Here is a 27,041-nt window from a genome sequence, read left to right as displayed (position 1 = left end):
ATTGGATTAATAAGATGTTGAACGGGCAGTGGGAGACAACCCTGAAGTAGGATATTTTTGTAGGATACTTTGGTATGCCTGCAAAATCTGGGACCCCTATGGTTTTTTGATAATTCGGAATAAATATGTTAAACTTAACGTATACATCTTTTGGTTCGGTTATACTTTTTCTCGTCAACACCACGTTTGCATCGTTTCATTTCTGCACGAGAAGAAAACTGAAACGATAGATCACCAGAAATAGTGATTTCCTATTAACGGTAGATCGTAAAATATCCCGGTGATGCAAGTTTTCTTTTTCTACAACTATTTTAGAAAGGAACAAGAACTTCTTGATCGAATTTCAGGACACGCGTGTGTTCAGTCGAAGACAAAATAGAGATACATCAAGTACTTTGACTCGTCCTATACACATTGAATTGTCGAACAGTAAACATCGATTTATCTTCATCGAATCGTTTCTTTGTACGATTGAAATCAGCGCGACAGTCTAAGACGACGGAAGATTTGAACCATATATTCATATCTTTGGTAAAAGTTTCGTCAGAATCGGAGGCCATTTCTACGGTAAAATCTTTCCTGGAGAGTTTCAAATGTAACGCGTAGGATTTCACGGTCGTACCCCTCCGTCTCGACGTCGATCGTTTAGCGAAAAATGAAAGAAATTCACCGTTTTTCACGGGTACAAGCTGGCCTTCGATATATCACCCACGACGTATCCTCGATGGCGTTTAAACCATCGAAGGACCGTTTAATCGTGGTTTCTATCGAGCGTGCGAGGCAGCGACGTCGAAACGAGAATATCGATCGATCCGAGCGAATGGAATCGCTAATAGAATCGTCGTAGTATAGTTTCCCCCATTCTCTTCGGCTTGCTTCGCCCCGTCTCTATCGGATCTGCTGAAACATAGCAGCTACTGTTTACGAGAGAATGCAGGAATTCCTCTTGGATTCGGAACGCTCGCGAATCTGTTGCAAATGTTGCAATTGAGCTGGCGATGGAACGTGAGCGCTGCTGCTACGGGAATTTAAATGTTGCGGTGGTGGCAACGATTGCCGGCGACGTCGTCGTAGTTCCGGGCTCAAATTGTATTTCATCTTCGCTTGGGTTAACAACTCTTTGAACACCTGCGTGATATTCAGGTTCTCCTTTGCCGACACCTCTACGAATCCGTTGTTCCATTTCGTGGTGACTAGTTCTCTGGTGCTCTCGCTGTCCACCTGAAAATATAACAGATCAGGAAAGAAATTTCCAGACAATCGGGGATAGTTAAATAAATTCAGGTACCTCTTGTTCGGAATCGATCAGATCGACCTTATTACCGACGATTACAATCGGCACCGCGCCCTTCTTGCTGAGAATTTCGGATCTCAGAGTCTTCACCTCGAGAAAGGTGTTGGCGTCGTGAACGTCGTAGACGAGGATGAAAGCATCCGCGCATTTGATCGAAAGGTCTCTCATAGCCGGGAATTCGTACGAGCCCGACGTATCCAAGATGTTTAGCGTCAAATGTATCCCGGATACGTTGAAATCGCCGTGGTGCATCTCCTCCACAGTTCGTTTGTATTTAGGAGTGAAGGTGTTGTAGAGAAACTGATTGATAATCGCCGATTTCCCAACCTTCGCTGCTCCCATCACCACGATTTTGTATCTTATAGAACTTTCCGTTTGTTTTCCGCCGCCGCTGTCCGATTCCGACAATCTTTCATTTCTGAAACAAATGCATACATGTATATATATCGCGATTAAAAATGCAAAGAGCAATCTGCGTTTAAAAATACAACAGCCCGACGAAAAGAATAGCGCTAATGAACATTAAAGATCCTTCTGTGGACGTCATCTTGAATACTGGTTTCGTGTTGCGGCTGTCCTGAATTCGAGCCGCGATTACTCCCTTGGATATCTCTTCTGTGGAGTGGTGCAGGGTACTTCAGTGCTTTTGCATGCACCAGATAACAACTGTTTCTAAGTATCTTCGTCTTCGTAATCATCCACGCTTATTACGGCAAAGAAGCGAGACGTGGTTATTACCGTGCGCACAAAGGAGAAGAGCGAGCTTCCCTTTTTCGCGAAGACTAGCCGCGAAATTAAAGCTCGGCCCGGTCTAAGAGCGAGTCAAGAGGTTGGCCGGAAAGAACATCGAGAAAGAAACGGTGAAAAGGCGAGGGAGAAAAGAGAATAAAAGTAGTGTTGTTGAAGGCCTGGCATGTGTTTCGTGTCGGACGGAAGTACACTTTTCCCCGGCAACATTTTCTTCGTTATTTGTTTGAAATTAATGAAAGTAACAAAAGAAAGTTTCGAGCAGAGTGGCCATTTTAAGCGGAAGCTCTTTCTCTCCTTCGCTCTGGTAAAGTATATATAAATATACGCGTTCACGTAGCATCGCGGAAATAAGAGGGAAAAGGAATATCGCGTAAAAGCTTTCTTTTTTTACGAGGATTCCCGAGCGTGAACATGACAGGTTCGATACGACTGGTTGGAAATAGCATTAGAAATTTCCTTACCTAACGTTCTTCGTCGTACCATCTTCCTGACCCTCCTTCAGCGATGACGGTTGTAGACTGAAACGGCGACGAAACTGGTGCCGACCTTTCATCATTTGTACCGAAGTATTCCTATAAAATAGAATTCGTGAGAGAAATCGGTTCGCCGAGGGGCGAGGAAAAATTTCAAAAGAGAAAGCAAAACGTTGTTTCGCCAACGTGGTGCTGTCTATAGTTAAAATATCACCTTCTCGTGATTTCGAGGGATCGCAAACAGAATCCTTGAACGGTCCTGAGAACACCTGTTACAATGTCTATGAAGAGTTATACCTCTTTTGTGATGAAAGTAGCAGAAAATCGTGAAAGGGAGGATGGTACACTGTCAGTATCGTATTACGGGTTTTCTTCTTTACGTACTTTGCGCATTGATAGAAGCCGCGAACGTGGGTGTTTCAAAATGTTTAGTTTTCTTTTTCAATTGTATTTATATTTTATAACTTTAAATGGATTAACCCGTTGAAACAGGGACTTGGAAATTTGAATTGCAAGCTTAATTTCTCCAAAAGTTAAACGCAAGCTGACGTTCGAAACGTTTTACGTGTGGGCACCGTGTGGTTGAAATTTTGAAACAGCTGTCACGAAACGGAACCGCAAGGGGAACCGTAACCGATAGAACCGATTGATCCATCTACGATACGTGGATAGATGTTCGCTTTTCAGCTGATAAAGCTGAACGAACCGCACGCGTCGCATCGAATATCATATCGATCGTTTCACTCCCGTTTAATCGCGCCTTACAATAACGCCAATTTCGCGAATACCAGCTCGACAAATTTACTCTCTAATCGAATCATCAGAATCCCCTTTCCATCCGGCCGAACGTTATCTATAAAGAAATTTATTTCATTCGAAAATCGAGACTCAGCCTCAAAGCGACACGCTGAAGATTGCAATCAGTGAGAGTAACAAGGAATATTGTGAATTTAACGAGAAAGCTCGTGGCTTAAGGAAAGACGGATTAAAGGAAGTGTTTGTACATCTGTCGACGGCAGACACTCTCCTATTAACAGGTTTCACGAATCGCGTTTGATCTTTCGCGTTAATTTGCTCGCGATTAAAATTTTCTGCGACACCTCTTTAGCGTGTCATTCAAATCAGATATTGTTTATTTCCGTACAAACGCTAATATAGATTAGTAATATTAGTTTTCTTTGGATGATTTAAAGAGTCAGAAAATAGTACTTGCGTTTAACCCGATCCCGAGTTTATCCATTATGGCTAATCATGGTCGTTTAATAGGGAATCGATTCGGGTGCAGTGGCGGTTAATATCGTTCAGTGTCGCGCAAAGTAACCTCGAACCGGGTCCCTGAGCGTCCTTTAACTCTCGGAGGTAGGTGACGTTTTCTAATCTTGTCCAACCGGGTCTCGATTCGCCGTGGGTGAACACGCATACCCGCTTCCGTTGAAGCCGTTTGCAACATGGATCGATACGATACATGGCGTAACGCAATTTCCCGTCGAGATAAATGATACGCGTGTTCGGCGACAGAACCAGCTCGACGTACCTACGTATTTGCTGGAGGAGCAATACTTTAGTGATCGATAGGTAGCCGCGATAATTTCCGAGCAACCGTGTGAAAACCTTGCCGCTATCGCCCTGCGTCGATTGTATTTTTTCGAGTTCGATGCATACGATAGATAACACGGGACGTTTGATTGAATTTTTTTTCCATTCAATCCTTTATGCCCGACGATTTCTTCCGATACTAATAAAAATTCATTAATTTTTTCTATAGAAAGTAATGAAATATTATGTCGAATGGGCGCGTCGTAAAAGATTCTTATTACAACTGCAAATAACATCTTCGTTTCATCCCCAAAGATTAAAAATCATTTCAAGGGTCATCATTTGAAAGGTCGCGATCGGGCAAATAGGTAAATGATTTAATGGGTTTCAACACTTTTAACAAGGTATTAATCCCTTTGGTCCCTAGATCGTTTCGTGTTATACGGTAAAATTAAAAATCATATAAAAGGTCGTCATTTTCATAGGGTTGAAAATATTCGAAAGATCGTGGTTGTTTCTCAACACGCGTAACGATACGTTGAAAATATTAGAAATTTGTATATTCACATAGAGCAAGGTAAAGTGCCTGAAATTTTAATCTGGTGTTAACATTCGTCTTTGTATCGCGCGATCCTCCTCGGTAGTACGTTTGTGTTTCGCTTAAAAATTTGATGCAACGCTGGCACAGCATGGCTGTGCATAAAGATGAGCAACGAAGTAAACGTGCTTTAAGGAACAGTGGGGTTGAAGAAAAATAAGCTCGGAGAATATTCAGGAGTTCGCTGAAGGATTAAAGGGTTTCACGCCAAATGCTTGAGTATCTTGTTTCCTTGAAGCGTTATATAAATTTTTCCTTTAAATAATTGCTAATTAAAGCGCCGTCGTATCTTAATTTCCTCTGTTTATCTTCCACATTCCCTCGGTTCGGTAATTTTTTCATGACAAACCATCTTTTTCGTGTCGGATCAATTGTTAACTATATGTCTGACTATATTTTTAGAAGTGTATAGTATATTTCGTTACATGAAAAAATAAATAAAAGAAAATTTAGTGGATCGTCTAGCGATCTGGCCAGTTTCGCGCTCACGTTTTAATCTTCCCGTTTATTGCTTCATAAAGCTCCGTAGAACCGGCATCGACGCCGCGTATTGATCAACGTTTTCTACCGATATTACCGTCATAAACCATCGAAACGCTGGTTCAACTTTTAATCTGCCTCCTAGAGAAATTTATCTCCACGATTTTGTCTAGTGCACTCGAACCGTCCTCGAATTTTTATCAGCCTTCGATAATAATTCTTCGTTGCAATTTATTATCCAGCCGAGCTGTCGCGTTCGTACAAATAGTGGTAATTAGGGAACGCAGTGATCAGACAGGGTAACATATACATGTTCGTGATTTGTAATTAACCGGTAGAGAAACGAAACTCTCCCCAGGGAAGATAGCAATTATAGTTTCAGCGATCTTTAAAGCCATGTCCAATAACGAATAGTTATATATTACCCAGTATGTTCTACTTTTTTATGGTCAAATATAAATAAAAAGTATTAATACAAATATTCCCTTGGTTTACGGGTGCTTCGTTCAAACTCGAACGCTATACGTGTATTTAATATTAGAAATTATCTAAGCAATTACAAAGTGGTTTGTCCTGTTTCCTAACAGGAAATCGAACATGTTATCGAATAACGTGTTCCTATAAAGGGACAAATGAATCCCCTTAGGTGTACAGATTGGAAATTGAACGGGGAAGATGGAAGTAAATCTTACCATAGCGAAAAGTAGTCGGTCTGATAGCATTACGGCTTCGTTCGCGTAATCAGATGCATCTCGAAATCCGCCCTCTCGAAATAAGCCAAGTTAAATAGATTCAGGATCTCTCGTTCGATTTCGAATTCAACCTTTTTTTCGCTCGATTCTCCGGCCGAATCTTGTCGTTAGATTCGCGGGAACGGTTTTTAAAAAAACTCCACGGATACATTAACGCTTCCAGAGAAGCGTAGTTGTTTACGCAGTGCGGGTAACGAGAAAAGGTTAAAATTATGCGGAAGCGGGTGATATACTCCGGATCGATATTCAGATTATCCGAAAAAAAAGAGAGAGAGAGAAAAATGATGCGGGTAGGCGTGTCGTGTTATCAAGTGGAACATCGGCCTGGCGATAAGCTATTCCTACGATTTATTGCCAATTTGACGAACGCGTATTCTCGTTTATCCGCCGTCTGTCCTCATCTTTTTCGCGTTCACCGTCAGCCACGAGAGCGTAAATAAATGTTGTTTAAATCGCGGATGCCACGAGATAAACGAAACGGGATTTAAACGAGCCCACATCGTCGATCTTTCACGATACGTTTTACCAGAGAAAATGGGTGGAAAGAGGGGAGTTGGAAAAGAGAGAGAGTCGGAAAAAGCGGACAATCTCGTCGGACGACGATCAGACTGACGTACGTGAACCCTTTCCGTGTATCGTGGCGTGGCAGCACGCGTCACCGCTTTGACATTAATTAAATTCAATGACTGCGTTAATGCCGGCGTTAACGGCTCGCTGAAAAAGTCACCTGACTGTTATCCGATAGAGAACGTCGCGTCGATTTAACACTGATTTTACACACGGGCAACGCGTGCGTATCTTTCGAAACGATTCATCTGTTCATCGGTAAACGAATTTCATCGCGTTCGAATGAATTTTTCAGGGGAGAACGATGAAAATTTTTCCGAACAGCTGAGATTTTATTCGATACTCGAGCTTTTTTTTCGTAGAATTTCAAATCCTTGAATAAAAGAAGAGCGAAGTTTTCAGAGAAGTTGGAATTTTATTTGAAAGAAATTTCAGAGGGAACCTTGTAAAGTGTGTCCCCTGGCAAATATAAATTTTATTCTATGCCTTTTAGAGAAGTGTCTGGTAACTTGGGAATATCGAATCGTCGGAATAATGTTAAGTGTGCTTCAAATTTAGAAAGTTAAGTTAAATCGAATCTCCGCGTTTATGTTTGTTCATTCCGTCTTTGGACAAAGAAAAAACAGGAACCCCTTTTGTTTGTTCAATGACTGTAATTACGAACTCTTGACACCGCTTCCAAGGAAACAAAGCTTTTAAGGAATTTCTGATAATTCAAGAGCCCAGCCTCGTTACCTGTTTTTTGTGAAGAAATGAAAACGCAGCCCATTATCCCGGACCGTTTTTCAGCTTCGAGGTAGCGTCTTTTTAATTAAGAAAATTGCCAACCCCCCACCGTGCATATTCATAAAAGAATAAGCATTCTGACGTAACAATATCAATAGCTCTTCCCCGCGATAATTAACGATCGTACAGATGAAATTGAAGATAATTTTTGCCGAGATGACATAATATTTTCGCGAATAAATATCATTCAAGAGACTCTCGAAACTCGAAGATAGGATGAACCATCGAATAAACGTGTTTCCTCTTTACGTCGTTAACGATAGAAAGGCTATAAAGGAACCAGGCTCGTGAAACGCTTCGTTTAAGGTGTTCTTCCACTTGGTTGGCAATTTTTCTATAGGTAGAGTGAAAATGGCCCCTCCGCTTGTATCAGCTTCTCAAAATCCAGTATTTGCCGCGAGAAAAGGTGTTTACCGGTGGCAAACACACGTACACGGTATAAATGCCCAACCCTAGTGGAAAATGCTTTTACGAACCTCGTTCGACCTCGTAAATTATATGTCTATACGGGCAGAGGCAACAAGTTCGCGACAATATCTCAGTCATGCGAGGTTCTTCCTACGACCCGACCGATAATCGATCCGTCTTCGACTCCCACTGACTTATCACCATCATGCACCAGTTGATCGCACCAACCGATATGCATCGAGAAAGATTCTTTTTCTATTTCCTTCAACGATCAATATACATATTGTATCCATATATTCTAAAAGCGGTGCAATGTTGCGAACCAGCGAACCAAAATCCTTCATCATTTAGATAGTAAATTATAAATAAGGACTTTCCAGGAGAACGCAACTCTAATAACTTTCCTCTTTACTTTGCCATTCGGAACTGTTGAATAATTTGACGTTACTCGGAGTTTCCTTGTTTAATTATTCCAAATAACATAGACAAAGATTATTCTATGCTTAAAACAATTGTGAACTGGGTGACGATTCATAATGATCCTCATGCATAGGTTAATAAAGGCTTAACGTTTCATTTGCTTTGAGTACATTAGAACGATGGAAGAAGGTTAGTGGAACAGAGCAGCTGATAGACTGTTAAAAAGAAAAATCACTCGATTAATCACGGTCTGAAAGATAGGAAAGCTGAAATTAAATTCTGTCCACTAGTGATGGAAGAATAACAAGATTCGTCAAACCATCGTACCGTGTACGATTCGTCGATATTTTCCTGGAGCATTGCTGACTCGGTCAGCTTATATTCCGGGTTCAACGTTCAATTCAACCCTTCGCTTCGGTGGGGCGATCCCCACGGTGACATCTTCGTATATCGGTAACGCGTCGAAGGAAAGAGCAACCGGGTCGACTAGGGGTGAAATAAGAAAGGGTGGCAAAAGAAGAAGGGGGCGTGATTCTCGAGTCTTCTCGACGGGATGCCAGAGCCGTTCGTTCGTTCGTTCGTTCGTTCGTATGTATGCGAGGGGAGGAAAAAAAAAGCGAGTAGAAACGAAGAGGGAATCGCGCCCCACAGCTTGTCGACTTCGAGGTCGACGTCGGCGTCGTCGTACTCGCCACCCTTACCCACGGATCGTCTGAACTGGATCGGTGCAATACGACGAAACCCGACAGCATGGAGCCGGCCAGTTCCGACTCTCTTCCCGGTCGTTGCTCCACTTTTATACCAGCATACGCATCCACCTTGTGTCCCACCCACGCGTCGCCGACCGTCTGATTATTATCCTTCGCTATCAAACCCGGCCATGTAAGAGAATGATCCTCACTTACGCGATAATTGCAATCAAATTAAGGTGTGATCAATTTAAAAGGGCATCCTCGTTTCGGCACTCGTTCTCTAAAATTTTCGTAAATTTCAAATTACAAATATAATTCTTTGTTAATTGCTATAGTTACTGTGTTCTTCTTGAATTTTTGCCATATCACCGATTGAAATGGCTGAAAATTTATTCCGTAATTTGCGACCGAACTTCCGACTGGTACTCGTACGATATCCAAACATATACGAACGGAAGCTTCAAAGAAACGACTGGATCGTACGATGAATTATGCGAGTAGCTTGCCAACGAAACGTTTGGCCAGCTTCCCGAAAGCCGCACATCTGAATTCGTTGACCTTAATGTGGCAGACAAGCGCGATATTAATGGGAATTTTTCGAAAGGAAACGGGGTTGTTGCGGGCTCGATGTTGAAACAATGTATTCTGGTCAGCAAAAGGAGGATGTAATTTCGTTTATCGCCGTTGCTTCTCGTTTCGATGAACAACGGTTCTGCTTTATAGACTCGTAACCGTCCCTATGACGAAGGTATACCCTCCCTTCGGACGTCCTTCGGGTACTTTCCTGGGTGCCTGGCTGTACCCTTGGCTCATCGAGCCAAACGTCAATGATGACCTCACTTTTATCCATATACTGTTAAACGATTCTCCTAGATGGAAGATGGAAGTTGGTACAGTAGGTACATTTTACGAGTTTGATATTATTCATAAGGCAATGAAATATCGAGCTACTCTAGTACCAAACGGGTTCAGGATAAATAACGAAACTCGTAAATTAGCGCGAATATCCTTTATATTGATCGTGCAGGAAGTGGGAGACGTTTTCAGAGCAACGAAACGCACCTCCTTTATCCAAGAAATTTATTGTTACCACGACTGGCGATCCAACTGGGACGTTCAGGACGTTATTCCATTTTTGGCCAGTGTTTCGCGTGTGATGGTCTCGCGTCGTTGATCGCGATGTTAATGGCACGAACGTTTCTCGGAGGGTGGTTTTTCTTTTTTTCTTGGACAGCCATCAATTACGAGCTTTTCTCAGATGAAAAATTGTGCTCGGTCCCGTTTATTGGTGATTACTGCGTTTACGAGCTACGATGCGTATTTACTGAGAGATGATAGTCACCGGATTTAGGCTAGATGCTCCGGAGATTGTCGCCAGCTTCGCAGGGTGTGTTTCTTGCGTCTCATGGAAATATTCTAATGAGATGGAAAGCCATTGCTCCAGTTTCGTTGGCCTGTTTCGACGCTAGTAGCAACCTCCTTTCGTCGCGTGCTAATGACGTCGACGATACTTAAGGCTGCTTTTTCCACCGGTGACACGAGTTTCGGGTTTGATAAATTACGCTCCCTGTTTCTCGACTAAAGTGTGTACAGTTTTATTATTCGTGTAACCTCTTGATCGATCAGAAACGAGATTCATTTCCAAACGGCATCGGATGGAGTTTTGCTTCGTGAAAATTTACCTTGACGTTTCGAGAGGTGTGTTTTCTTTGGTGAAAGGAACCGTTCCCTTTCAATATTCTCGAGTGTATCGGGTTTGATCCAATAGACCAATCGAATTGCCCTGGGATCCTTCGTTTGTTCTACACCGACAAACACCCCCGAAAGGGTATATTTTTCCGTTTCCACAGAAATGTAAATGCCGTCACACGTTTCGACGAGATAGTAAACACTGTTATCCCCATCAACGTTGTAAGAAATGCTTTCCTCTCGCCACGGGTAATTCGATGTTTTCCTCTAACCCGGTGAAAGATGGTGCAAGATCGACCGGGTCGGAAGACGAACGAGTCGAGACGTAAAAGCGATAACGGCTATTCGTTTTCTAACTTTCTTTGACAGATTGAGTTACTCGGGATCCGGAGGTGTAAGCTACTACAGGATCGATGTTTTCTTTCGTTAATCCATTTGTATCGTAGGGACAAATTTTTATTAATTTTAACCTTTCTACTATGTGTTCACGATAGGCGAGAAACTTAGTTGACCCGCAAAGGCAGAATAATGTTCGATGAAACGACGTCGTGCGCCTGCATTCTAGTTGCGCTTAGAGGGGACACGTGTGACACTTGTTACAACCTATTGGGGTTAAGCCACGATAACGTCGACAACTTGTTAAATAGCTAGTATAAGACACATAAATTTTCGATATTGTTAGCGACGGAAACGGGGAACCTTTTTCAGGCCGTTTAAAAAAGAAAAAAAATCGTGTTTTACTGAGTGAAAAAGGGGTGGCGTAGGCTGCTCGTTAAATGCACCGACGTGTGAAGTTTCGAAACAACGCGACTGCCATCGTTATATACGTTGATACGGGAAATACAATTAAAACAATGACGAGTGGGTGGTTCGCGATGATTTTCTTCAACATTTAACACGTTGACTACGGTAGAAACAGCCATTCCTGGTACGGCACATTGTGATACGCATTGTTAATGATTTTCGAGATTAATTATGCAATTTCACGCTTCGGTTTGTTCATTTCAAATTGTAGTGTAATTCTAATAGTATTCAGAATTGAAATTATAGAGCTTTAAAATGTAAAACACGATCTGCTTGAGTATATTTTTTCATTATTAAATGAAATAATAATCTTTTTCTATTAACGAAAAAGTAAGGTTTCCATATATCGCACCGAGTTCTCAAAACGTCCTCTTTCGCAGAATCTCTTTTTCCACTTTTACACGTATTAAAACGTAAACGAGTTTGACAAAGCAAACATTAATATTACATCGTTGAATAAGACTTTAATTGCAACGTGTAATCTGGTCAGGAAGGATGAAATCGAGTTAGGTCCTGGTCTGCGGTGCAAATTACAAAATCATTTTCCCACTTAACTAGCCGGCCCGCGGTCGCGTTTTAACGTTTATCCACCAGCACACGTTCAGGTGATTTTAATGCCTTTAAACGGGGAACAAATCCGCTTCGTTACCGCTGGAAATCCGTTAAGAAATATTTCTTTTTTCATTCTCATCAAAAATGTCGGTTGTTTATCATAAGTATCTCGAGATAATAAACTTTATCTCCCAAGGGAATAAACTTTTTCTCCCTTATTTTTTATATACGATGTAAGAATTCGTGAAAAATAGAAGAGCACCGGCACCGGAAATTGAACGTTGGTCTTCCGAATCGTAACTGGCCATTTCTACTCCCACGGTTCCTTTTATTATTGTACCCGGCGATCTTGACCCCACAGTAATTTATATACTCTTGTATTTTTTTTTTTCTTATTTCCCTCATGGTTCTCTTCTACCGATGGAGTTTCGCAAATTTATTGTAACAAAAGAGTTCATTTCGTTCACTCTTAATCTCGTTCATATTCAAAGTTATGAAACCCTGTTGGAAAATCTCAGCAGCTGTGTCACTCATCAGAAGCACTCCGTTAATATAAATGTCGTCTTCTCTCAATTCTTCCACCTGTGAGAGACGACAACGTTCGTCCTCGATTAACGACACAGTCAACTTTAATTCGTTCGACGGTCCCTCGTTATAGTTTCCAGGGAAACATGAATCTTAATGTCTGCTTTCCATAATCCATTTTTCCATGACGAGGCCGGAGAAGCTCGGCTCGTTCGATGCTCGCACGCAGGGTGCTCGATTTCAATTTCCAGCCTCGTTTCGAAACGTCTCGTCGCGAAGGTTTCGAGGCGAAAGAAATTCAGGATCGGGGTCAACGGAGCTAGTGGGAATGTAAACCAAATCGTGAGCTGGAACAGCAATATTCTAGCGAGATTCAGGATAGAACCGTGCTGGGATCCGAGCCAGGACGAACGACTCGCGCGACGGAATCCTTTCGAAAGGGTAAACAATGACTCGATCGCGAGCTGCATATCAAATGGAATTTCCTTTCTCACGTAGGCAGCTTTTCAATCGTCGTGAACGCAGACGTGTCTTCGTTGCATCTCGAATTTGGCAAAAGTATCGTTTAAACGTTTTAACTTTACCATCGGTTTCGACCATTCCAAAGAGAAACAAGCAACGATATTGCTTTCCAGTTTCTCCAACATCGTTCGGCAGTTTATCGAACGGTATTGGCTGCTAGCTCGCGAAAAACAGCTTTGAAAATAGGATTGAAGAGAAGCTCGAGAAACATCGTCGAGTTAACGGCGGGGATTGTATCGTCAAGCGAGAGAGAATAAAGTTCGATCGAGCTGACACCGGTAAATATAAATGGGCTGTGCCATTGGTGCATCCCTTTTAGAGGGAAGTATCTTACCATCAGCGAAGACAAGACGCGTAATTTTCAGAGACACGTGAAATTCATTCTGCCAGATGAATTGTCCAACTTTTTATTCTCTATTGCGTTCCACGTAAATTCTGTACTTCTAAGACGTACTTTGCTCTTCGCCTGATATTTACTCAACAACGTCAGCATTAGCTTAGAGAAACTACAGTTTTGAGTTTACTGTTCAACTTTTACTACTTCGCTACTTAGTTACTATTATGTAGGTACTTTTTGTCGAGTAAGTTTTAGTATCATCCCCTCGCGCCGGAAATTTACCAAGTCGGACAAAAACATAATTGTAAAATAAATTGACTGAATACCAATTTGTAAAATCATTTATAGGATCATTACTTCAACGAGTTATAATGGAGAAACTTTTGTGAAAAATGCTTTTCAAATTCAGCTGGGAGCAAACCGTTTAGCGCGTTCGCGATAAAACTTTTGACTAATTTACATTGATCAGGATTTTAGCGGGAATTTCACTGAATTAATACGTGCAATGAGGTGAAACAAAGATTCCAATGGATATCAATGATCATTGACGGGAGCGACAATTAAAATGTCCATAGATCAGAGTGAACCGCGATCGCATTACGCTTCATGGGGTTACAAGCAATTACACCATTCAATTTATCTCGTTTTATTCAAAAGAGTCGCTCGATACATCGTTAAATCCGGCGGGATGGTATGCGTACAGTTGTTGTTGCATAATTTCCTTTCCGATTATCGCAATTGATTAATTGCATTGTTTGTTAAATTTCAGAGATTGAAAGCAGAAGCACGGGGAAAGGAATTCGAAGACCCGGAGGAAAATTCGGTGAGTCCTTAATTGAGTACTTAATTACTTATCGGATTAATGCGATATTCATTAAAGGGAAATGAAGCGAAGTCGATTAACACCGCATTGCAATTTACGTCCCTTTAATTTGCAAATTACTCGATAATAAATTGGCGGTCAAGTAATTCAAAGTTTGACACGTGGTACGCATGAAATTTACGGGAGTTTTGTTCTACCGCCAACGCAATGTATCAAATTTTCCCCGTTGAGATCTCCCGTTCGATCTGATTCTATCAGATAACAAAGAGGTCCTAGGTGCTTTGTTCGAACACAATCACGAACTAGGTGGAAAAGTTTCCGTACTATTGCACCCTAACGACATCGTATTTTTCCTAGGATAATCGAATCTCGGATCAGATAACACCTTCGAACCGTGTTCAAATTGAATCTTTTACATAATTTTTCCCGTATCGCTTGATTAAAAAAAAAAAACAGAGAGAAGATATTCATTTAGTTTACCTCGATACGTTTTGTTACATTCTTTATTCTATAAACGTTTCAGTAGAAAAAGAAAAGTTCATTTCTGCGTTAATTGAAAGTTTTTCAAAGAAGGAAGGTCGGGAAATGAAATTTTTTCTATTTATCAAGAGCTCTCATGAAAAATTTTTTAATTTCTTTTCTTACGCATTTTATAGGGTATCCATTTATCGCACGAAACAGTAAGCCTCCGGTACGAAAAAAGAACATCCTTCAAATGTTCAATCGGTTATTTTTTGGCGTCGGGTTGAACACTTAATCCCTGATACTTTGTAACAAAATATTTTCCGTGATAAGGTCTGATAAATTTTCTGTCTCGGTATTATTCAATTTCATTTGTCGTTTTTTTTTTCATCAATCTATTAAAAGAGGAATTGTTATATCTTGATTAAATAATAATTTCATTCAGAAAACGTGGAGGACGTATTTTGTCACTGAAACAACAGAACCTTAGAATCTTTTTCAATTGTTTGAAGAACATCGAGGAAAATTTATGCAACCGTTTTCGAAAAGTTGCAAAATACAATTGAGGAAGTGCTCGAGACGTTACAAGCGTTTCCTCGACGAAACTATTGGTCGTCGTTTCGATATATGTATAGTAGATAAGGTGGAATACATCGTAAATTCGGAAGTCCCATTCGTTCGAGGAGCAACATTCGATTTTGAGACGACCAATCGAAGTAAGAGGTTCGCGGGATATAAACCGTGTTTCTGCTTGGAAAACTTTACAATGGGCCAAGTTTATACGCGCCGTTTTTGCGACTCGATCGAGTTTCGGCTATTGAAAAGCTACGCGAGAGAAGGTATCTGGGTTAATTACTCTTTATCCGTCGCTTACGAAACTTGTATCTCGTGAGAGTCCATAAATTACCGACGAATCTCTTTGTTTCTTTTTCTAACGAATTTGATATTCCGAATAGGTATCGCGAACGACTTGAAAGTTCCCATTTTTTTGCGAGCTTGTGAAAAGAGAAAGAGGCAACGCGTATAACGCGAATCATTTTTCACTGACAAACTTTCAACAGCCGTTGCAGGACAAATCGTCGCTGTCGCGTTGATTCAGAAACGATTTCTCATTGTGCGAATTTCCGGCTCGAATTTTCCTCCTCGCAGTGTCTAGCGAGCTTTATGAAACGTCGCCGCTCGAAAACAGCCGGATATTTTCCGCGGTATACTGTTATGGAAATTCAAATTGTTTACGTCATTGTGGCGAACAGCTTTTTGTCCAAGTTCTCGCACGCAAATAATTACGAATTTCCATATCGATCGGCTGCCGATTCAATCCTGCTCGACCGTGTCGAACGATACCTACTGTTCGGAGTATTAATTATTAGATCAATTATGCCAGTTAAATGTACCGCGAAAACATTTAGTTTCGTGCTTACTCTTGTAACGCGATCTTTTAATTATATCCGGGAATATTTATAAACCCGGATGGATTTAATAAACGTTCGATTCGACGAATCAAATTTGTTCGGCATCCTCAAACGAAGAGACGAGTTAACATGTCAGAGTAGATTGAAGATGGCTCGTACTTGAAGAAAATCGAATTGAAACATTTGTCACGTTTCGAAGAAATCGAAAATGTAGAATGGTAGATTCCAAGCACGCAGAGTACTCGGTTCGATTTGCAGCTGGATGAAAGCTTGACAAATCAACGTTGGAAGGAGACAGGCTCGCGGGACAGATCAATCTCACTAGAAAGGAAATAAAGATAAAAAAGAATGCAAAGAACGACGCGAATTTGTCCACGAGCTCAACTTTTCCCTTAGGATTTCATTTTCGCCTCCGCGTTGCTTTTCTGACCGCAATTTCCTGCGAATCTCGCGATAGATAACGGATTCAATTTTTATTCGTCTGAAGAATAAATAATATTCACCGTCTCCTGCGAACGCGAAATAGAAAATATTTCAAGTTAAAGTTCTTTCCGCTAATAAATGTACATAGACCATTCAACCGTACCAGAATTATAGATCTGCCCTAGTTATCGTTTTATAAAGCATTGTGGCGAAAAGAAAAGAAATATTGCTCTCCTTTCGCGACTGTTATCGCGATCTTCAGTACGTGTACCGGAATACGCGATGGGCCCAAATAAGTTCCTCCTTTTTCTACAATTTTAAGTTCCACTTTGGAAGGAAAGTTTCGCGAGAGGCGTAGATGTTGGGGAAAGCTGATAGGGACGATGATCCTATCCCGCGAGATAGAAGTTTAATCTTTTAACTACATAACCAGCGATCGAGTCCTCCCGGAGTCTCATCTTCCCATTCGCACGAAGAAATTGATTGATGGATTATACGCATCGATCCTAAGTAAATTTTCTCAAATGGTCCAGTTATTTGTTCCGCGACTTTTGAAGCAAGAATTTAATACTTTTATCAGAGGTGATTCGATCTTTCAAATTGTTTCGCGTCTCTTTCGATCCAGTCTCGATAAACTCGGTCCTAAGTAAATTTCTCCGACTGTAGGTTCTCGAAGAAATAAAAGTTCCCATCAGCGTTTCGAAGTGGCGATTCGATTTCACGAGTCAAAGTCGAAACTCGATCCAGCCGAGCTGTTTGGAGTCGAACTCGACCTTGCTCTTGTCCTATCTTTTCATCGTCGCGTTACGGGGCAATCGATATCCCGGTGTCCGCGCACAGGGTGCACCAAGTCAAACATTATTATCGATAGTGGGAGCCCTTGTCCGCCCTCCTCGTTTTGTTGCGTCCAGCGTGCAACGTTAATTGAACGTGCACCTACATCCTGTGGGTTTATGGCTAGAAAGGCGTCCGCTGGTCGTCCTCTAAGGGACGCTCGCGTCGACCAATTGTGCTCACCCTTCGTCCCGATCCGGCGACCGCCGTAACAAACCGTGTTTCATGGACTTTATTGTTCCAAGCTGGTACAACAGCCACCGAGTTACAATTAATCGTCACTGTCCCGAACAATGTTGCTCGAATTCGTATTGTATCCCGTTGTTATTGTCAACGGTGGTTCATATTGTGCGGCTTCCGAGCTGATCATGCTTGTTTTTGTTGCGGCGTTAGGCAACAGCGATTGTAGGCACTGCCGAAAATGAGGGGTGTTGGAGTGTGCGATGAATGAACTGTCCTGTAGACGAATTGGGTTTGGAGAAATTGATGGGTTGATCGTCGCGAGGGGTCGGTGACGAATTGAATTTGACCAGACAGATGGGAAATCAAGAGAAAATATTGGATATGAAAAGAAATCCTTAATTTTTTGATGGCCAATTAAACCCTCCAGAGTTTGCCTCGACGGGTTGTTTAAAGGGAGCATCTGTGATAAATAATTGTATAAGCCTGCTAGGTATGGAACTTTCTTAAATAAAGGTACACGAGGATTAATAGAACGCTCCATTCTTAATGGGAATTCAGCCTGCAAGGAATAGGGGTAATTAAATGTTAAGTCTTTGAATTCATTACGATAAGAAACTAAAGACAAGATTTCGATATCGATACAAAGGGATGTTGAATATTTGGATTGCTTAGTTTGCGGGATCAATTACTAATCAACGCCACAGTAATATAATATTACAATTGCAATCTGTCGAAACGATCGTTCTGTAATATCGCCTGTAATGAAATGACATTATCATACCAAATCTGACCTAAACCTGGTTGCAATTTACTCTGATTATCGTGGAACATTACGTATTATCATTGCAAATACAGTAATGTGTCGCATTTGAAAATCGTAGCTTCACCGCTGATTAATTCGATCCAATTAGTCCTCCTACGTAAAAGGTATCACCAGTTAAATTTTTTAAGTAGGTAATTCGAGCATCGAAGTAGAATAAGAAATATCGCGATGGTTCGCAATGTATCGAATAACTTGAAAAATAAACAATAAAATCTTTTTAATGATATTTCAAGAATTAACGAAAGGGCATAAGTTGCTGAAATTAATTGAAAATCTAAAATTTCACTAAAATCTTTTAAAGAAGGAGGTTCGCGTATTGCAAAATAATATCTAAAGTAATAATTGAAAATCTAGTTGTTTTCTTTTATATTCTTTTGTTTCGCGCCATTCGCGAGAGAACATCTTTCAGCAGCATTCAGTCTAAAAAATCTTTCAGCCATCGTTCGAAAGTAACGAAGTAAAATCGTTTCGCGGAAAAACCACCATAAGAAATTTCAAATATACACACATCTGTTGCGAAGAAGTTGCGCGAAGTTTCATACACAACTGGGAATACGTCGCATAGGCGAATATTAAACCGAAGATTAATTAATTTATGGATAGCAAAAACAGAGAATATCGCGCGCGCCACGTTGACAACGAATAATGAATGTCACTGAAGTTTTATCCGAGAAATGTCATGAAAAATAGTTGAATAAGCCAGCTGGAAAAACACACGGTGTGTGCAGAAAGAAAGCAAATTTTAATTTCCCTGTTGAAATTATCAGCATCGGAGAATCGCAAATAGGATAATATAGAATAATGAAATTTTGCATACAATTTTTCATCCTGAAATTCATGTTTTAAAAAATAAAAATGGCGAGAGAAAAAAAAAACGCGATAGCATTTCTGTTTTTGTTTCCAAAAACTTCTGTTCCTTTTCCAACACACCGTGTACATGGTTGTACAAATGAACGATAATTATATTTCTGCTGTCTAATTAGACTTTTCTCAGTTGTTAGTTTCAAATTCGCATTTCCAGCACGGTCAATGAGAAAGTTTCGCGGGCTATGATAGAAAGATCCATTTAGATTGCGAAAAACGTGTTATCAGTCTGGTTCTTCTTTCAGGGAAACTTGTTTCGAGTTTCGCTCAGGTGATAATGGTGGTAGCGATGATCGTATAAAAACTTTCCACGAGACTTTCCTTTGCGTTTTCATATACATGAGCAGAAAAAAAAAGATCTCGTCTCTATTTTTACCCCGTGAACTTGCTTCCAATTATCATTATATCCCGACGGTGTTTTGAACCACGCCTCGGGAGAAACATCTTTATAACCTCGGACGGATACCTTCGGCTTTTGAATTAGCTTCTGTAAACGAAGCATGCCTTTGTGAATCTCGACGAATTTTAAAATTAATCCCTAGCTCCTAGCCCGCGGCCAATCTGCCCGTGGCCAATTCTCTTCTCGAGGCCGTCAGGCCAGAATTATCCGAGGAAATTTGCATGTTAGGTGACTGCTCTTAACACGACCGTTTGCTCTTTACCGTGTTATCGTCTCGAGCCTGGAATCCAAGGGTCTTTTAAACTGTCCCTGCCGGTGATTTCGTCTGGGAACAAATGTGGTTCGTTCAAGAGCAGCGTGTTAAATACGAGATTATAACATCGTCCTTGTATTCGAGTATAAGGGTTAGGTGAAAGAACTCGTCTGAAGATTTCAGATATCACCCAGTCTACCTACATTTTGCCATCCAAGCAAAGCAACTATTTCAAATTTCACACTCGTATCTCTTGAATCCATCCATTCGTAATTAAAGTACGCGGGCGTTGTATCCTCTGCTACCAATACTATTATCGCAACCTTCCGCATAAATGGTTTTAATTCAAAGTACGAAACGAACAAACAGTACGATCACCGATAAATCGCCCGTTCCGTCGCATACAGCGTTGCTCGACGAGGAACGAGGATACCCGTGAATCTTCTCTATCAAATCGAACGAACGACTAGCAAGATACACGGCGTTAAAAGTGACGCCCATGCAAGCCACCATTGCCGACCATTGTACGAAAGTCACGCTCTGAAAGGACTTTGGTAAATGGTGCAATCTACCGCGCCATTTCCGACAGCTGACGGAACAGTTGGCCAGATAAGACCGCAGGGAAATGCGGAAGCATCGACGTGTATATAGAGGAACGTGGTTGCGTGCCGAAAAGCTCTGTCGTGCAATTGAAAATCATGCGGCATCTATCCGTGATGAATAAACGATGGAACGAAGAATTGTCTTGAAAAAATGAATTGAAAGCTCCTTAGCACGAAAGAGTTTCTAGGATTTGATTGAAATGAAAAATTGAAAACTTGTCGCTTAATTAAAAATCTTGCATTCCGTCTGACATTCACGGTAAAGGCAAACGACAGAAGCAAGGATTGCGTTTTAAAAATGGATTAGCTCGGCAGGATGAGCCTTCTTTGAATGACAGCCACAAAGTTTTTTACACGGGCGTTTCGAGATTACTTCGAACCCGGTAACCTTGTTTAATAACGTTGAAATTTGTTGCCGTTGTCGCGTTGAAGACGATAAACAGAATCTTTATTAAAATAGCTACAAAGTGTAGTGTCGCGTGGGCACACCCTTTTCCATCTTAGCTACTGTGGAAGCTGCTGGCACACCTGTAAACAAACTGTACCACGGCACACAGAGAGGGTGCAGATGTTTACCGACTTTCTCTTCTTACACATTAATTTGCCGGTTCTGTACACAAAAGCCTCGTCTTTATAGCCATTGCCGAGGCTGCGTTTAGGGAATACCATCGGGGAAATGAGTTTCGAACGTGGTGTATCGGAGGAATCAGGTTCGCCGGGAAATTGTTTCGTCGACGAAACGGAGAATCTGTTTGCAAGAAGAAAAGAGCAACGACAAACGATTGATTGAATCTTTGAACTGATACGATTGAGATCAGGTGGTACAACGGGACCGTTTGGGATTCGGGCTTCCGGAAATCTGCGTGGGAGGATTAGAGGTTGCATTGCGGTGTGTAATGCAGTGAAAATGCATCATCCATATTCGGCCGGCTGGAATACCATTAATATCGCGTTAAATATGCATCGATGCTACTTGGCCTGGCAAGTTGCATCCTGTACGAAAGTGATCCTCCAAGCAACGATCTAATGTCATCGTGAAAATTCATACCATTATTTGATGGAATAGAAAACTTCAAACTGAAGCGACTCCATAATAATTGATTAGTTAATTACACGATATGTTAAATTGGAAAATGGAACTGCAGTATGAATCTTAATAATTGCATCATAGTATGCCATTTTGATTGCACCAGTTAAAGTGCGGATGATGTAAGGGGTTTCATTTATTTTAGAACTGCATAAAATGAAAACTCATGCGTAACGGTGATCTCTCATGAGAAATCAGAGCGTCGCGTATATGCGACACTGTTAGCGTGTTAAGATTACTTAAAAGTTTTCAACGAGGAACAATCGAGCAGGCTAATGTTCCATGGGACTGTTCCGTTCGGTTAATTCGCGTGTCTTCAACAAAGTTTAAGAAAGTTTTGTGAATAGGCCGTTCGGTCAAAGGCATAGTTCATTTTCCCTCGCGTGTTTATTCTGGCTCATTTTATCCTACGATACCACAAATTACAAAATCTATTTTTACCTAACGAGGCGGTTTAAACAGCCTACCCTTTGATGTCAATTCACGGTTTTAAATTGGAACTCATTTTCGCGCGCCTTTATGGGGAAGCAATTAAAATTTTTAATTTGTTGCACCGTTCATTTTCTCTCACAGATGTACAGATTAAGAAGCCTAGTTTGATCTTTTTAAATTTTCAAAAACAAATCATCACTCTTCACTGCTCGGTAATTATCTAAATCCTTCATGAAATTTGAATGGAAACAAAAATTATTTTTTCTATATCGTCGAAAGAAGTGCACAAAAATAAGAAATAAATTAAAAAAAAATAAAATAAATAAAACACGGTGGTACTTACCTGTACAGAAAGCAGCGAGTAGAAGAGCGCGACGGCTCGACTCGGTTAACAGGTGTAAACCGTGAGCGCGGCAAAGGTTCGAGTGGTCCTTGGTTGATCCGCCGGTAACACGGTGGACGGTACGCTGCGGTGTAAATCTCGTCTGGCCTCGTCAGTTGGCGACAAGTGGAAATTGAAGGTTCGATGATTAGGTCAATTGACTAGTAAGTGACGAGGTCGAAATTAGGTGAACGTGGTCGTGCGCTGGTGGATCGCAGTTGCTGCTAGACGAACACAGCGTTGCGGACGAGCTAGCTCTGTCCGGTACTTCGGTACCGTGCCGGGTGATATCCTCGCTTTCAGTCGGCGTCTGCGCTCTCGTAACCTTCCGACCTTCTCTTCCACCTGCACACCCCCACCGAATACGCCCGGCGTATTTTAGACTGCAGCCGCGATAGCTGCTTGTCTTCGTTCCTCTTTGTCATTTCGTTCCGTCCCCTCCTCTTCGTCTATAACCCTCTTTACTCTTCGTCCTTCGCGTTCACCTGATTTGCCTACCATCACCTGACGGTACACACCTGAGGTAGGGTCACTGGTTCTGCTCGTCGGAGAACGTCCAAGCGGGCTGAGGCCGAACAACCTCCCGTTGCTCGTGTGTACTCCGAGGGGTGAATGTTTGTTTTTCGCGGAAAACGTAGGTGGTAATTACGGCTGTTTATCGGTTGTCTAGTTAATATTTGCTTTAAACTTACTGGCTACATTCGCGGTGTTGGTAACTCGTTTATAAAAAGAAAGAATATTCTTTTTTCAACCCTTTTGTCTTTTCTTCTGAAACTTTTTCCTTCGACGATCTATCGTTTTTCTTATTTGAAATTTCGTCAAATCCCTGAGAAATTGTTCTTTCAATTTATTCTTCATATTATTCGGGATCTTCTTTGCTGGCGCGCGCGCAAAGTTTAGACGTTTTTCAGGAATTTTATTTGATAGCAAAGTTTCGGTATCTTTCGAAGTAAACCGACCAAGTTGCCGGGATGAAGTGACTGTTTACTCGAAATCTAGATAAGACTCCGGTTCGTAAAAGGAATCGGACAAATATTGCCATCATTTTGATTTGCAAATAACCGTATCGTTTGTACCCGACAACGCGGATAAAGAAGACGTATCGATCTGCCGCGAAAATATTACCAAACGTTGAGAAACTGATCTAGGCTACGATGCATCTCATAAATTTCTCTTCTTGGATCAAGCAACGAATCTCTGTAAATAATAAATTTGACAGTTACCGCGATACACCCCGATGGTTAGATTTTTCGATCGATCCACGCCGGAAACGCGATACACCGCTGGAACCAGGGTCAACGTTCGCGGCCCGCCTCTTGCATCAAATTCAAACCGTGTTTCGCGGCGGTGCTATTTTCACACAACCACTCCATTTACCTAGACAAACTAATCAAACTTTGAAACGGTAGGCAAGCGTGAAACTTGTCTATCCTCGACGCTGAAAGAGCGTGTCCCGAACGCGTTCTGCGAATAATTTCGTTGCATTCTTCCGATTAACCTTCGTTAAAAGCTCTCTCGTATCGCGTGATAAAAGTTTTAGTTTAATCCTTTTATAGCCTGGTATGAGAGTTTCAGCAAAGTATTACGTTTGCACAGCTATTCATATAAAAGGTTATTATTTATTATTACTTATAGTAATTGGATGAATATTATTACATAAAAGTTTTATTCGTTCAAAAAGTCATGGTCGTATCGCATTAGAATCGAGACAGAAATGATATTTAACTTCTACTAGTATATTTATGAAAAGATTAACGATGTTACGAAGTGTTTTGGCAAGTTGAGAACACGAGCGTGTTTATCCTTTCCTTCCTCGATTATGTTCGCCCAAGTTGAGGGGTGGTTTCGATGCACCTGAGATACGGTCAATGTTTGCGTGTGCAACTTCGATGAGATTCAACATGCTTCTATGTATATCCTGGTCGATGGAAGGATTAGACGAGGTGAAGCGAGCATCCCCACCGAGGTGGGGTCATTCAATTTTACCAGTTCCCCGAAAGTTTTCCAATTTTACGTCTCTGTTCTGGATCAGTGGACGTCGTTACTCGAAAACTGTTGCTCTTAGTGTGCGTTTTCAGTTTTTCAGTAACGCGTAAGTCAAAACACTGTTAACATCTCATATTGGTTAACAAATAAAAAAAGAGACTGTATTATCTTTCAATTTATCTTTGAACAAGCTTGGAGTTTTTGTAAATTTGTTTTGTCACCCAACGCTGACAATGAGAAAACAGGAGGGTGATAGTATCGGGGTGGAAAGTTTCGTCGCGACGTTCTCGACGCTTTTTCCCGGGGCAATAGCCGAAATCGAGACTTGTTTTCGCCCAGTGTACAGCCAATTCGAGAGGAATATCGACGTCAGCAAATATCAGCGATCCACTTTGCAGGGAACGAGCGGATTTCCTTTCCGCTTTTAACCCGTTTCTTGCCTCGCCACGGCTGACCGCGTACGTACCTATACTACTTAAAGACAGAGACACGCTGAAACGGAGCAACAAACGTGAAAGTAGTGCATTTAAAGAGGGACATTTCCGTTTTTAACAGACCTGGTAAATTACTTCATTTTAGAACGTCGAATAAAATTTCAGTTAATTCGCCTGACTGATACGCCTCGGAAACATTAATTGGGAAATTTATGATCGCCGTTAACTGACCTGTCATGATTAATTCAGCAATTAGTTCAAATGTGCTTTCGCTAATATACGATTATATACCCAGATGTTTTACCTTCGCATAAAATCGTTGTACTATATTTTGTATTTGAACAATTGATCTGTTCGAATAAGGGAGGTTTAACATAAATTTTTCAAAATTGATTTGGACTTTGATAAAGTTCGAATGTAGATACTTCGAATTTCGAAAAGTAAAAATTCTCTTCGAAATTGGAGAAATTTTTACGAGGAAAGTAGGACAACGCGCCCTGTCGCGCGATTCCTCGAGACGTAGGGGTAGGTACGGAGTCATCGAGCTGCACCGGAATTACGATGAAATAAAACTCGGAACACGTGCGGTGACCGTTCGAGGAAGCTTCGCGGGACATCACGAAATTCCAAGGAAACGAGAATTTCCGGGATACCGGGCGAACGACACGATCTTAAGACTTAAGAGTGAATTTCTCGAAGGCAACCGCGATTGCGCGCTTCGGCAACCCTCGAAATAATTCGTCTCGCGAACCGTGACTCCCCTCCTCGTCAGAAACGAACCGTGAATAATTCATTTCTTCGGAATTTAACAACGTTCCGTGGTTTTCACGGTTAACGTCCCGTCTCGATTTTCCACCCTGAAAAATCCACGGATTACCACGAGGAACATCTTATTTTTCACCAAGTACAGTGTACAAACTGTCCCATCGTTTCATCGAGCGAAAAGTATCAAGGTCAGACTTGTCAGGGACACTTGAAAGACTTAGACGATATGGACGATTAATTTTATGACCAGGTCTTAGATGGTCTGCCTGGTGTTTAGCTGTTAAATACTTTGCTGCTCTGGGTGAGAGACTATTGGTGGATAATGGATTATTGGGTCGTTAAGGTGGGGTGTGTAATGTGTTGTGGAAGCTCTTAAGGTACCATTAAATTTTCACCTTTTCTTCGCTTCACTTCTATGACAATAGTTTGTTGGTAAATGTAAGAAGTTACTCTCGGAACACCATCTCCTGGGGTAAATATTTAATCGCGTACTTGTGTCTAGGAAGCGAAAGCTTGTAAAGAGATAAAATTAGCAAACTATCGACAGGTCTACTTACAAGATAGACTTTATCGTGCTCACGTGCTTATTTTTATTCGATGCTTCTTTGTTTTTATTCGCGTTCAGACGAGAAAAAAGAAAACATTAAAAGAGTACGGTACAGTCGATAGATAATTTTGCGTTTATTTTTCTCGTTTGTTTGACGTTCAAGGCGAATCAATCGAAATGTATTTTTATAGCCTCCGGTGTATTAGATTGTTTCTTCTCGTTAGATTTTACGGTAACTAGAGTAGCACTTATGGAAGCATAATGCGTTTCAAGATGTTCATCATTCATTCATTCGACGTCGTAAGACGCTGCAACGTAAAGGAACATCGAATATTTCTTGCCTTAGGGCATTGCGAGACATTGACGTGACGTTCACAAGGGTGCATAAATTCCCTTAGTTATACCTCCAGGGTGACTTATAAAATCCGTCGTAGTAAAACTATAGGTACTGTGGCTGTATGAATATCATAAGAGAATAACGGCTGATCTCGAGGTGTGAAAACATTCACGCAGCGGTGATCTTGTTTGTTAACCAAAGATCAAAGCTGAAAAAGGTTGCTCGAGAATACAATTTCATTGAATTCCTATCATTTGATTCGCGTATCGCAAGAACAGAGCAGCACGATATTCTTCGAGTATCTTTGATAAAAGTTTTAATAAAAGTGCACGTGAGTTCACCCAAAGGTGTTATTCTAAGAGAGCTCAGTCGCAGTATTTTCCTGAAAATTTAGAAATTTCTGAGGAATAAAAATGAGGAACTTTGGAAAAATTCCTAGAAGAAAGGTATTTCACTTGACAATGGATTACTCTATCCAGCCTTTCCTGTAATAATTGAGTGTGGGGGTTGCCGATACCACAAACAGGAAATAAAACTGAATGTTCGGTGGTATGCCTTTCATTCAGAGTGGCACGGAGGTGAAAGCGAAACGCGACAGAACGGAATTTCCAATCTCCTCTCATCTTCCAGCGAAATCAAGCCTCGAAAAGCATCGTTGGCATCCGCTGGACTCGCAAGCACGTCGATCTATCCGCGTGCACACCGATCGGTCCGCAAGTTCTCGCCCAGATATTTCGCTAAGTTAACCCACAGAATAATTTCGTTTACTCCGTTTCCTTATTGCTCGATACAAAGAGAGACATCTAA

General features: G+C 41.3%; 1 protein-coding gene and 1 long non-coding RNA gene across 2 annotated transcripts in view; one reads left to right on the top strand and one right to left on the bottom strand.

The window, feature by feature from the left end:
* Positions 1–14,008, top strand: part of LOC117611180 (uncharacterized) — a 109,080-nt gene extending 95,072 nt beyond the window's left edge. Inside the window, exon 5 of the long non-coding RNA XR_013065254.1 lies at positions 13,955–14,008. This is a non-coding gene — a long non-coding RNA (uncharacterized LOC117611180). The remainder of the gene's footprint in view (positions 1–13,954) is intronic.
* On the bottom strand, positions 703–22,435 carry LOC117611177 (ras-related protein Rap-2a). The gene is made up of 4 exons (XM_034339114.2): positions 22,127–22,435; positions 2,506–2,616; positions 1,289–1,712; positions 703–1,221 (listed from the first exon to the last, which is right to left on the bottom strand). Exons 2-4 carry the CDS (start codon positions 2,598–2,600, stop codon positions 922–924), a joined length of 819 nt encoding a protein of 272 aa, XP_034195005.2. The 5' UTR covers positions 2,601–2,616; positions 22,127–22,435; the 3' UTR covers positions 703–921.
* Between the last annotated feature and the right edge of the window lie 4,606 nt (positions 22,436–27,041).

The sequence above is a fragment of the Osmia lignaria genome, chromosome 3 (assembly GCF_051020975.1).
Source record: "Osmia lignaria lignaria isolate PbOS001 chromosome 3, iyOsmLign1, whole genome shotgun sequence".
Lineage (NCBI taxonomy): Eukaryota > Metazoa > Arthropoda > Insecta > Hymenoptera > Megachilidae > Osmia > Osmia lignaria.
The sequence above is the reverse complement of the archived record's forward strand: the minus strand, read 5'-3'. Positions and strand labels throughout refer to the sequence as shown.